The 12,209-nt window shown below is 36.9% G+C and overlaps 2 protein-coding genes across 5 annotated transcripts; both read left to right on the top strand.

The window, feature by feature from the left end:
- Positions 1–493: 493 nt before the first annotated feature.
- On the top strand, positions 494–2,415 carry LOC139991391 (mannose-P-dolichol utilization defect 1 protein homolog). The gene is made up of 5 exons (XM_072011410.1): positions 494–634; positions 1,269–1,334; positions 1,470–1,602; positions 1,684–1,888; positions 1,970–2,415. Exons 1-5 carry the CDS (start codon positions 547–549, stop codon positions 2,210–2,212), a joined length of 735 nt encoding a protein of 244 aa, XP_071867511.1. The 5' UTR covers positions 494–546; the 3' UTR covers positions 2,213–2,415.
- Positions 2,416–2,761: 346 nt separating this feature from the next.
- Positions 2,762–11,914, top strand: LOC139991380 (uncharacterized). Of its 4 annotated transcripts, none has more exons than XM_072011380.1 (14): positions 2,762–2,916; positions 3,552–3,749; positions 3,841–3,965; positions 4,058–4,134; positions 4,222–4,344; positions 4,436–4,650; positions 6,766–6,906; positions 6,998–7,189; positions 7,277–7,973; positions 8,064–8,371; positions 8,645–8,781; positions 8,875–9,001; positions 9,096–10,449; positions 10,682–11,914. In XM_072011380.1, exons 2-14 carry the CDS (start codon positions 3,589–3,591, stop codon positions 10,796–10,798), a joined length of 3,774 nt encoding a protein of 1,257 aa, XP_071867481.1. In that variant the 5' UTR covers positions 2,762–2,916; positions 3,552–3,588; the 3' UTR covers positions 10,799–11,914. The 4 variants fall into 4 exon arrangements, with proteins under 4 accessions (XP_071867481.1, XP_071867479.1, XP_071867480.1 ...); XM_072011378.1 differs by having other exon boundaries at positions 8,606–8,781; XM_072011379.1 differs by lacking the exon at positions 2,762–2,916 and adding an exon at positions 2,943–3,186 and having other exon boundaries at positions 8,606–8,781.
- The last annotated feature ends 295 nt before the right edge of the window (positions 11,915–12,209 follow it).

Raw genomic sequence — 12,209 nt, 5'->3', positions numbered from 1 at the left:
GACAAGCTATCCAGCTAGGGTATTCCGAGGGATCTCATGGCAGATATCTTAGATCTTTCATTTAGTCGAGAAGCATACTTGTGAGACATCAGTGATTTTTTCCTTCTCAAAATGTTCACTAAACAGCGTGAAAATATATTTGAAAGTGAGGAGAGTAGTGCTAACGGAGTCTAACTATTTTTCGAAGTGCCCAACATCACCCCAAATGTGTCTGGAATGGTTTAACGAATACCATACGATATAGAATAATGTAATATATTATCCAGAATATAAATTAATAAAAAGTATAGTATAATGTGTTTTTAATATTTTTATGTTGTATATTCTACATATAATATCGTATATTTAATTAACTAGAACAAGAAGAGCGTCACCATCGTTTGATGACGGAGCCCCCACGAAAGTATACCCATAGTATATACATAGATATGTGTGACGTGGCGACGTACGTGTTAACCTATACATCGTAAACGTAACAAAGTGGAATTACATTATTTTTTGCATTCTGACACGAGTCAGAAGATATAAAACGCATGTGTAGCAAGCATGGCTCACTTAATCAGGAACGTTTCTCTTCTACTATTCACAGAAGAGTGCATAGAAGAATATTTCGATGACATGAACTTTTTTCACGGTGAGTGCTGGAATTTCATTCATAAACGACCAATAGCCGGTGTAACTGATTCAAAGAATTATAATAAATTTATTTTTATCCACAGTGTCTTATACCCATTGTCGTGGTCGTTTGCATACCAGTAGCGTACTATTCAATAGAAATAAAGATTAAAGTTTGAAACTAATATTTTTATTTCTCGTAACCTATTTTATCTTTAATCAATTTTATGATGTAATACATGATTTTACAATTTTTTAGCATTTACATATCCAAATGCAAACATAATACGTATATACATTATACGTACACTACTATAAACTACACTACTATAAACAAAAGTTTCGCACAAATAGTATAAGATTTTTAAATATAATTTTACTTCTTCTTTACTCTCGCATACCGTGAATTGTAATGCTTTCGAATTCTATTACCTTGAACATTGTACTGAATAAATTAGATTTTCGAACAATCGAATTTTGAAATACTCGTAGTGAGCGCTCGACGATGATCAATTTTTTTCTCGACGATAAATTCGAAGTCATTATTCCTTTGTGACAATTTAAATTACCTCCTATAAAAGTTAAAATGAATTTCCTGCGGAGAAGATACGAACCACTTCAAGTAAAACATGAAAATTTCGAACATGTTTCAGTTGGATGCTTCAAATTGGCGCTGAGCAAATTTTTAGGCCTCGGCATCATCGGTGGATCTCTTCTCGGTTAGAAAAATATATTTTTATGTAACCTTTGTAATTATCATGAATTTAAACACTGAGCTGCGTTTTTGTGCAATAGCTACATGTATAATTAACTTTATGTATAACATTATACTGTATTACGTTTTTGTTTGTTAGTCAAGATACCACAGATTATAAAAATTCTTAGAAGTAAAAGTGTAGAAGGTATCAATGTCTTCAGCGTATTACTGGACTTATTTGCTATGACAGCCATGGTATCCTACAGTTTTATAAGTGGTTTCCCATTCAGGTACCATAATTAAAATTATATATACCTTTTATATTTGTATACATTCATATTATAATTAATCAATGAATGGTTGGATTCTAGTTCATGGGGTGATGGAGTTTTTTTAGGTATGCAAACTCTAGCAATTGCAATATTAGTCATGCATTTCAGTGGTAATACAGTTCAAGCAACTGCATTCCTTGCTGCTTATCTAGCAGTGTTCTTTGCTGCTACTAGTGGCTTGACCCCGGTAAATATCCTCTGGGGTTGTCAGGCAATGAATATACCCATTGTACTTGCCAGTAAGGTAAGATGGTTGTAAATAGAGATCATTGTATAATATATATAAACTTACTGAAAATATATTTATGATTTCGTATTGTTTCAGTTAATGCAAGCCTACACAAATTACTCCAATGGAAATACTGGTCAGCTATCAGCAATAACAGCTTTCATGCTCCTCTTTGGATCTCTTACACGAATATTTACCTCTATCCAAGAAACAGGAGATATCACAATGATAATAATGTATATGTGCTCCTCTATATCAAATGCTATAATAGCTGCACAAATTTTGTATTATTGGAATGTAGATGCGAAAAGCAAAGATGGAACAAAGAAAAATCAATAAGTAAATTAATAAAATTTTTAATATTCTGGGAAATAATCAAATAATGAAGTTAAAAAACCATGCAACAAAATAAAATGTGTAATTGGGTGTAAATAAATGAAATCAGCATTCTGATATCAATAGTCTGAGAAGGATACACCTACTTTAATAAAGAAGGTATAAATGTATTTAAGTTAATAAATTAATATTTTAAATACCCTAAACTTATATTTTAGTCACCAAGTATGTATTAGATTCATAAATCTCTTCTAGTTGGCAAGTTATAATTTTAAATTTGTTATAAATCATACTGTCTTCAAAGTAGAAGATATTTTAGAAATAAACATACTATAAAAATCGTATTTGTTATTATTTCTAAAAGTTTCAAACTTGATGAAAATTTTGTAATGGAGAATCTAATCTGTTTAGTAGGAATAAAGTTTTATTACTAAAAAGTTGTCAGTTTAAATTTACCGCCAAACCGGAAATGATGTAATTCGCTAGCACAATGATATGGTTCGCTAGTGTAGTAAGCGAAGGGGAAGAGCGATTCACGCAGGCGTCTCTGAGTTTATCGTTTCCGGCTTTCCCGTAATCGTGACTTGTGCAGCGTATGGTGAAACATAGGGCCGCAGTTGTTTAATCGTCGATGATGATACGTAGTGGGCCGTGATATAGTTGGAAAACACGTTAACAAATCGTCGGAAGATAATACGGAAACAACGGTGAGTAATAATCCGGTTTCTTTTTTGGCCAGTCTGGCATGCCCATGAAAAAATGGGTGTGGATGAGTTTTGGAAAAGAGGGCCATTTGGAGCGTCATGGCGCCATCATCCTTCGCAATCCGGCTTCCCGACGACCATCTTGTTATCGATAAATCAATATAACGCGCCTTTCTTCCTATGTAAGCGTTTTTCTTGAGTAAACGAATATTCTACAGATTTATTCTGTTACGTCGTTTATACGATTCGCCAGAGGAATATCAACAGCTACAGGTAAATTGTTCAGGGAACCGGTTCTTGGTAATTCGCTTTGTCTGGGCGCGTTCTTGCACAGAATGCCATTCCTTTTTGGAGATACGATTTACGTTCAATGAAACCATATAAAACCGATACATTGTTACTGCTAGCATTTGAGCAACCATTAGACGATTGAAATACCAGAATTTTCTGGCTATCACCGTGGAGAGCGGTTAATCAGTTACAAACACGTGTCCTTGGCTGTTGGATGATGTCTTTTTTGCATGCCAATTTCGGGCAGTCGCTCAGAGGCAGCTACTAAAAATTTTGTCAATATTTGAATAATATCTTGGATATTAGAGAAAAAAGAGAAAGCATTACGAATTTGCCGATTTTCATAGTATTGCAGGACTAGGTTGCTTGCAGTACAGAATCAAAATGGATTCAATGGATGCGCGTCTTGTGGCGCAAGCATTGAACTACCATGGCCAACAGTTGCAGAAAGTGTGGGAAGGAGAACGCAACGAGAACGAGCTGGCCATGCTCAATCTCAAGGAACCAAACTTTGAAATCTATCAACAACGCCAGAAGACTCTAAGGTATATGTTAGATGATTCCTTCGAGTAATATTATACATCAGACGTTTCTAAATGCATCATACGTTCAAACTTGTTACTTCTTTTTTAATAGTTTTGGTGATAGAGGAAAGAGGCTAAAGCTACAGCAGTTCCTTGCAAAGAAGGCAGATGCTCTTTATGATAAATCAAATTTGGAGAAAACAGTTGAACCTATCAAGCAAGAATTAGGAGATGAAGGTACAGTTTCACTTCTTTCATACACACCCTAGTATGACTCATCATGTATTGCACAATAATGTGAAATTAATCTGTTGTATGTATTGTTTCAGAATTTTATGCAACAATGCCAGGCCTTGACACTTTTGTCACCATGGAGAAATCTCAACGTATTCGAAATTTTTTGGAGGTGGTTATTCATGATTTTAATAATTTATATAAAAATAAATAAAATGATAATTAAAAAACGGAGTTCTAATAAAATATTTCTTTTTAGAGTTTGGTCATTGGAGATGTTATTTACGCGCAAGTGATGGGTAAAAGTGCTGCTGGACTTCTTCTGAAGGTGCTTTGCAACTGCAGCGATTGCCCCAGAGTTGTTACTGATTTAGGAGTTAAGGTATATTAAATTTCTTATTGTTTATTTTTATTAATTAGAAAGTACCCATATCCTCTTCAATCATGTCTAAAAATAATTATTAAATTTATAGGCTCTAATATTGAACACGGCCACAGTGCCGGCGGTGGACAAGAAAGGTGTAACAAGAGGCTACATGGCAAATGATCTCATCTGCGTCGTAGTCAGTGAAGTTAACGTTGAAGCCGAGCGAGTTGTTGCAGTTATGAACGTACCAGCCCGCGAAGGGCAAGCACCGCACCCACCTATGGGACTTATCCATTCTGATGATCTTCCAGAAGCTTATAAGTAAGTAATAAAAAATCTGGATAAGTACATTTACTCCTTGTATTTATAATAATGCTTCACTAACTCTTGTAAACTGATATGTATATCACTATAGGAAATTTTGTATACACGATATAAATGGTAAAAGTGTCTTGTGATGCATCAGTAGCACTTTTGACTCAAAATTTGTATTTGTATTATAAATCATTCTTTGATCATTTGCTTGTTGCGATATACCTTGAGAGCACTTGTGCACTAACAGAAGGCAGGGGGAATATTTTCTGACACTGGTAGTTTCGAATTTAGGATTGATATAACAGTTTCAATCGTGGTCGAAACATATCTCCTATTGACAGTGTAGTTATTCTATTTGTAACTTGCATAATACGCGATACAGTACAGATTTGCATCTTTAGTGTTTTGTTTAATATTTTTCGTTAAAAAAGAAGGTAAGGAAAATGGTATGGTGGCCAAAAGAAGTTGAGATTTAACAGACGCACTGTGATACTAACAAAACAAGGTAAATTAGATTTGATTCCTCTTACACGTTTTTATGAATTTAGGTGCCAGACACTCTCAATAACGTAAAAAGTTGATAGTCAGTATGATGATGAATTTATAATGTGATACAAATGATTCAAACCTTGAGCATTGGTTGACATGGCTCTGTTGCGCACAATATTCTATCTACGTTTGTGATATGTTACTCTCAAAGCACCAGCCAAACAATGGCGCCAAATGACATCAATGTCTTTTGAGGTTGCATTTCCAGTATGAGATGTTGAGCCTTGGGTGGCCAGAGTGAGTGCTGCAGACGGTAGGTATAATAATGATTTACTGTTGTTTGGTCTCTTATTATAGACGAATAATAAAATAAGTAAAAAAGCAAGCATTTAAAAAATTGATTATTTTTAATGCCCCATTAAAATATTTTTATGTATTGAAGATTCTTTTGCTCGAGTTTAATATATATCTAAATTGCATGATACGTCAATGTGTTGTCAATGTTTCATATGTATCACATTACCAAGTGGAGTTAAACTGTAGATTATTCAAGAAGTTAAAGCAGAGACCAAATAACTAAAATCTTAATCGCCCGAACCTTTACCTTTAAGCCTCAAAAGAATTGCGCCTTGTCATAATAATGCCTCATTTAAACTTACAGCTTAAATTGACAAATAAAAAATATAAAAAAATGATGTCATGTTTGAATTGACACCACAAAATGCAAAACAGGCGAAAGTACTACTACATATATATAAAAAAAATTTTTTTGGTCAACTTGGAAGATAAAATATACTCAGGCGTGGCTCCCAACCTATCCTAGGGCTATGCAATTTATTTTATCGCACCAAAAACTTATAAAAACCAAACCACCGTCGATTGATGATAGGCTGTGTGCTTTTATGTTGAGAAATCCTCTGATTACAAACATGATACAAAATACTAGAAATATACGTCTTAGCGGTACATGAAAGGTGAGAGACGAGTTTACATAATAATGAGGTTGTGTACCATTGTAAATTTATACGTAAGAAATAATCTGGTAATAAAGGAAACCTACCAAACTTTCTGCAATGTATCCCCGTTTCGGACCCCTGCTGCTTGTTAACGGTACAAACGTAGATTTTGATCGACTCTAATACCATGAGGTGTCTGATAGTATCTTTGTTCTGATCGGAAGAAACTTTTTTCCTCTGGAGCATCTTTGGCATTAGTGTCGTATCGTTGAATAATTCATGTAGATCGAAAAGAAGAGGCGAATAATTACGCAGAGATGAATAAGCCGATGAAGGGTGTGCCGTACGTTAATACGTGCAAGGAATAGCAGCACAAAGGACATGTATATTAATATGCATAAATATATATATATATATAATATATATATATATATGTGTGTGTGTGTATATATATATATATAAGACGACGAGATGTCGAGAAAACTGAGGGGAAAACAATCAGGTTGAAATAAAAACCTCTACCAGGAAATGAACTCAGGATTTGTGAAGATTCGGTCACCATGATTATCAAGTCTTTAGTTTTACCGTTAACGAAGTAGCTTTGGTATCCTCTTTTTGGCAAAGGACAAAATGATTTTTACATCTTGATAATTGGTCGTTTCTCTCTGTGGTGTAGGAAAGCAATGGACAACAAAGGACAGTCATACGAAGCGATGTTGGAGAATAGTACTGGCTTCAACAATCCAAACAACATTAAATATCTTTGCGACTTGATGGGTCTCGGTCAAGAAAACCATTCCAATATGGTTGGTTTGAGGTAGAGTATCAATCCCTTATACTCATTTTTTTAGTATAGCTGGTCAAATAAATGATCTTACCATCCTTCAAAAACATCTTTTTTGTTACAGAGAAAGGTTCCCACCCAATGAATATGCATCCGAATTAAGACAAGCACAGGCTAGTAAGTGGGCATTCCGGAGCGTAGCCGAAGGTATAGATCATTTCAAGGCTGGGCGTCATACAGAAGCCTTCCAGTGTCTCAATAAGGCACTTACCGTAGACCCACGAAACGTCGAAGGATTAGTAGCACGTGGAGCATTGTAAGTCACAACCTACATCTTAACACAAATGAAGTATATTATTCTAAATTATGTTTATTTTACATGTTTATATCTTTGTTGTTACAGATTCGCTAATAGCGGTAGTTTCAAGAAAGCGATCGATGATTTTGAAACAGCATTGAAGCTGAATCAAACTCATACGAACGCCCGTAAATACATGGCCGAGACTCTTGTTGCTCTAGGCCGAAGTTACGAAGATGAGAAGAAGTACGAAGAAGCTCAAAAGGCATATGAAAATTGCTTGGCGATTGCTCCATTCCACGAGGAGGCGAGAAACTCCATCGAATACATCAAGTCTAAGACATTAACATCTTCTTTGAATCCTTTGGATACATTCAAGAGTTTCGAAACTGAAAATGATGTCGGCGAAAATAAAAAAGAGAAGAAGAAACGCAAGAAGGAGAGAAAATCGCGCTCGAAGAAGAGACAGAGATGGAGTTCGAGTTCCAGTTCATCATCGAGCGGTTCTTCGAGTTCCTCCAGCTCTGAGTCCAGCAGTTCTTCTTCATCCGCAAGTTCGCGATCAGCATCCCGATCGCCTAGTCGCAAGCGAAAACATAAAAAGGATCATCGCGGGTCACTTTCGCCTCTCAGCAAACGAATGGCTCAATACAACAACCCACCAGCTGCTACCACAGCTGCACATGACGTAATCGCTCCAGTATCTTACAGTTCAAATACTCGAGATAAGATGGACGATTACGAGATAAAAGTACGAAAATTCCTGGAACAGACGAAAGATGATTCTGATTACGAAGATAAAGTAAGAATCACATAAGTTTTTTATGAACATTTTATAATTTATTTTTTCTTTTTTATAATATCAATGTTATTATCTTTCCTACACTCTTAGGTAAGAAAATTCCTGGAAGAAACAGCTAGATGGAAGAGAGAAAGGGAGAAGGAAAAGAAACATTCAGAAAGTGAAAAAATGAAGAAAAAGAAGAAGAAAGAAAAGAAAGGAAAAGACAAAGAGAAAGAGGACAAGAAAAGCAGGAAGAAGAAAAAGAAAGAAGAAAGGAAGAAACGCAAAAATAAGGACAAGCTCGAACGAGATTTAGAAGCCTTGAAAAAGTCTTCATTGCCGGATTTAGAACAATTGGAATCAAAACTGAATGCGTATTATGCAAAAGTTGAAAAAGAGACTGCTGTCTTGAAAAGGTTGGAACCTTTATGGCCAGTTCGTGATCATGTTTTCCGTTTTGGTTACTTGTTTTTTTTACGAAATTGTTGTCTATTAATTTATGAAAATAGTATGAATATCGTTTTCGATGTTGCATTTAGTTTGTGTTTCCTTAGATAATTTTCCGTGATTAATTTGATTTTTTAAAGATACATGAATGGAAACGCGGGTTTTAACATCTCGTATTTTATTTATGTTTTTATATTTACTAGGTATGTAGCTCAGTATAATGACATAGCTTCCCCTCTTAGCAACGCGGAGAAGCTCGCTGAAAGTTCACGAAGAGAGGAAGAGCTGCGCAGAGAGAGAGAAAGAGAAAGAGATGAAGCTTCAAAGGCGTATCACGAACGGGAAGCTAGAATACCAATGACTGCACAACAACGTAAAGGTAAGGTTCAGGGTTGTTGCAGAAAAAGGTTGGGTGCAACCTGCAGTTAATAAATATAGTCTATGCCCATTTTATTTTACATTCTTTTTACAGAGATTCAGAGGAAACCACTGACAGACATTTTTGAACAAGAGTCACAACTGATTCATCCCGAACCGAAATTACCTACTCTCGACACTGCTGCATTAAATGCGAAATGGAAAGCTGCACAAGCCGCTAGGTAAAAAGTTTTAGCAGTTTTAAAGCTACATTTTAATATGATATTATTACATGTCGGTGTATATTTGGATATGACTATTTTTGTATTTGTTTAGGCAAAAGGATGTTCTTCCACAAAAGTGGCAAGATGTACCGGTAGAGAACAAAAAGATGCAGTCTAATGTAGACAGTGACGAAGACGATGATAACGAGCTAGAGGAGAAACTGCAGCGAGCAGCATTGGAAAAATCCATGAATATACGAAAACAAATGCAGCGTGAACTCGCAGAGAAGAGAGCAGCAGCCGCTCAGCCCATGTCCGCACCAACTCCGCCGCCATTACCCAAAGAACCACCGATGCCTAAGCAAGCGCCTGTCAAATATCCTACACCACAACCACAAAACAAATTTCAGTCGTATAAGGATCCTTCTATATCTGCAACGCAAACAACACCGACAAAGTTTAGTTCTAATAACAATCTTGGTGGCAAATTCCAGCCGATTGGACAGAGTGGTAATAGCGGTGCTGGTCATCCACCAGAACCACCACGTCCGCCTCCACCAACGAAGAACCAGAATCAGGCTAAGGGTCCCAGAACAGATTCTGATAGCGAGACAGAAAGGCAACACAGACAAACACCCAAGAAACGCGAATCTACTGGCAGAGGAGGGGCTGTAACTAAACGAATGAGTAGAGATCGTCCAGCGAAACGGTCGCGCAGCAGATCGCGCAGTGCCTCTAGTTCAGGCTCTTCGAGGTCACGTTCACCCAGAAGAAGTCGTTCAAGATCGTACTCGAATCGAAGATCTGGAAGTTACGAGAGAAAATACAGTCGATCTCCGTCGGGTACTTACAGTAGATCACGCTCTAGATCACGTTCTCGATCTTATACCAGGAGTCGTAGTCGCAGTAGGTCTGGAGACAGGAGTTACTATCGCAAGAGACAATTCCGGCCATACAATAATCGCGGCACTTACTATAAGCCTCGTTTCCAGGGCTTCAATAATCCAAACCATCGTGGCGGTGGTAACAATTTCCAAAATCGTAATCGGTTCTATAATAATCAACACAATAATCGCTTTGGCAATAGACGTGGCGGTGGTTTCAATAATCGTGGTGGTGGACGCGGACGTGGTGGTAATCGTGGCGGTAGATTTTTCCACGGTAAACAGGGCTTCCGCGACTTCCGAGATAGGCGAGACTTCAGAGACCGGCGTGCCGCTTCTCGCGATAGATACAGCGACCGTAGTTACTCTCCTGATCCGATGAGAAAAGTGGATGAAGCAAAGGAAAAGATCAACAAGATGCTCGAGGGCGGAGATGACGTGATGGAGCATCAGCAAGGTGGTGGAGGATCGAATGTTCCTCCTAGTAAAAGACAAGATGGACCTTTAAGCGAAGGTGAAGAGAGGGACGACGATGACTACGAGAGGTGGGGAGAGGGCGAGGGGGGCGACACAGCTAACAAGGTTGGTTAGGTCTCTTCTGTGTAGGCTTTCGCGAAAGAATAGCCCATCTTCGTGATGACGATCATGATATTCCGGATGATGATAATATGAGGAATAAATAATGAGGATGATGATGGTGATGATGATGGTGATGATGATGATGATGATGATAAGATGATGATGATGATGGTGATGAGCCACACGTTCAAGAATCACACGACCTAGGAGCCAACTAACTCTCGTTTGTTGCTAGAATGAGGTTGGACCTGTCGACGATAACCTGGAAGGCAAGGAGTACTTCATTGAGCGCATGAAGCAGCGAAGCAAGAATGTTTTAATGCAGAGAACCCTTGCTGCTAAGGTTTGGTAGAAACCCCGTTGCCGTTGCTGCTTCGATTCTTCTCCTTCATCTGTGATATAGTTACTTCTCTTCAACGTGAAACATCAACTGGATCACGTGAGACAGACTTCTTACTCAATTCTTATACCGATCGCTGTCGGTATATTTAAAACAGAGTGTAGAGGGGTTATACTTTAACGAAAAACTGATCGTGACGGTTGCGAGAAATGTACTTTTTCCTTTCAATCTTTTAACTTTTATCGAAGTTAACAGCGAACGAGTGTAGTATAGAATAGTATTATATTATCGAAAAGGATCTGCGATCGATGCCATTTCAATCTTTTGGTAATTGTGCATGGATATTTACATAGTAAATATTCGTGGCATATAGTATACATATATAAATGTGCGTTTCTCGTCAATTCAATAACACATTTATGTCGCGAAGTTTACGAACATCTACAATTCGTGACGTCTTCTTTTTTTAATTGTTAGCAAAAAAGAAATTTTACATACATTTCAACCTTCAAGTACTTATTCTCGTATCGTAATAAAACTTTTATTTTGTAAGTATTACGGAAGGAAAAAAATGGAAGCTTCTGCTGTGACGAGCAATTTAAAAGGGAAGTATTTGATCGCACTATTTGGTGTATGCGAGTGGCTTTTCATCATTCATTGTCATGAGAGAAATAGCAAACATCTATAAGAATTGGTAAAACACATTATTCGCAACGTGAAATGAATCTTTCCGATTTAAGATTTTTCTTCGCGTTGATTTGCAATTTTTTCAATAATTGCAACTGACGTTTCGAATTTGCTGCGTTTAATCAGAAGAAAGGCTGTTGTCATTTACGGATATCGTCGATTCTAGCCAAGTAAACTTCAGTCGCGAATCGCCAATGCGAAGAAGAGACTTTCTTAGTAAGGAATCTAGTTTTTCCCTCACGTCGAAACATCCTTGGATTATACTTCGCAATTACTTTATTTCGGGACATATTGTCACAGACCCTCTCTTTATTATAAAATACTTATTTTAAGGTATCATATAAAAGTAATTTACTAGTAAGACACTTATATATGTTGTATGTAAACGAGTTGCTGTACAATTCAAAAAAATCTACAAATACATAACATGGAAAATACAAATTAATGGCTTTATTCTTCAACGTTTATTTTTAGTTTATACCCGCATATGTGATTCTCTGTTGGTTACCAAGCTTGGTTTCACTTTCTTATCTCCCTGATGCCTCATTTACCGAGTCCTTGTTCGGAGAACGTTGCTTTATTTATGCGATAGAAACTGGTTCTCTTATTGATAGCTGACCGATTTGGCTATCGCTATATTTCATTTGCAAACGGGTATTTAAACTTGCAGTCACCGATAGTTACTTGCATTTCTTCTTTGGCCTACCAGGAAAATGAAGCTTCTACAAGTGCATTT

This window comes from Bombus fervidus, chromosome 10 (genome assembly GCF_041682495.2).
Source record: "Bombus fervidus isolate BK054 chromosome 10, iyBomFerv1, whole genome shotgun sequence".
NCBI classification, from domain to species: Eukaryota; Metazoa; Arthropoda; class Insecta; order Hymenoptera; family Apidae; genus Bombus; species Bombus fervidus.
This window is presented reverse-complemented; position numbering and strand designations above follow the sequence as displayed.

What these genes read in the sequence shown, in the direction of transcription:
- LOC139991391 (XM_072011410.1), top strand. Translation starts at nt 547, where the DNA reads ATGGCTCACTTAATCAGGAACGTTTCTCTTCTACTATTCACAGAAGAG. An exon ending in TGACATGAACTTTTTTCACG is followed by an intron (nt 635 to 1,268) that starts GTGAGTGCTGGA and finishes AACATGTTTCAG; the next exon opens with TTGGATGCTTCAAATTGGCG. An exon ending in ATAAGTGGTTTCCCATTCAG is followed by an intron (nt 1,603 to 1,683) that starts GTACCATAATTA and finishes GTTGGATTCTAG; the next exon opens with TTCATGGGGTGATGGAGTTT.
- LOC139991380 (XM_072011378.1), top strand. Translation starts at nt 3,589, where the DNA reads ATGGATTCAATGGATGCGCGTCTTGTGGCGCAAGCATTGAACTACCAT. An exon ending in ATTCTGATTACGAAGATAAA is followed by an intron (nt 7,974 to 8,063) that starts GTAAGAATCACA and finishes CTACACTCTTAG; the next exon opens with GTAAGAAAATTCCTGGAAGA. An exon ending in GACTGCACAACAACGTAAAG is followed by an intron (nt 8,782 to 8,874) that starts GTAAGGTTCAGG and finishes TTCTTTTTACAG; the next exon opens with AGATTCAGAGGAAACCACTG.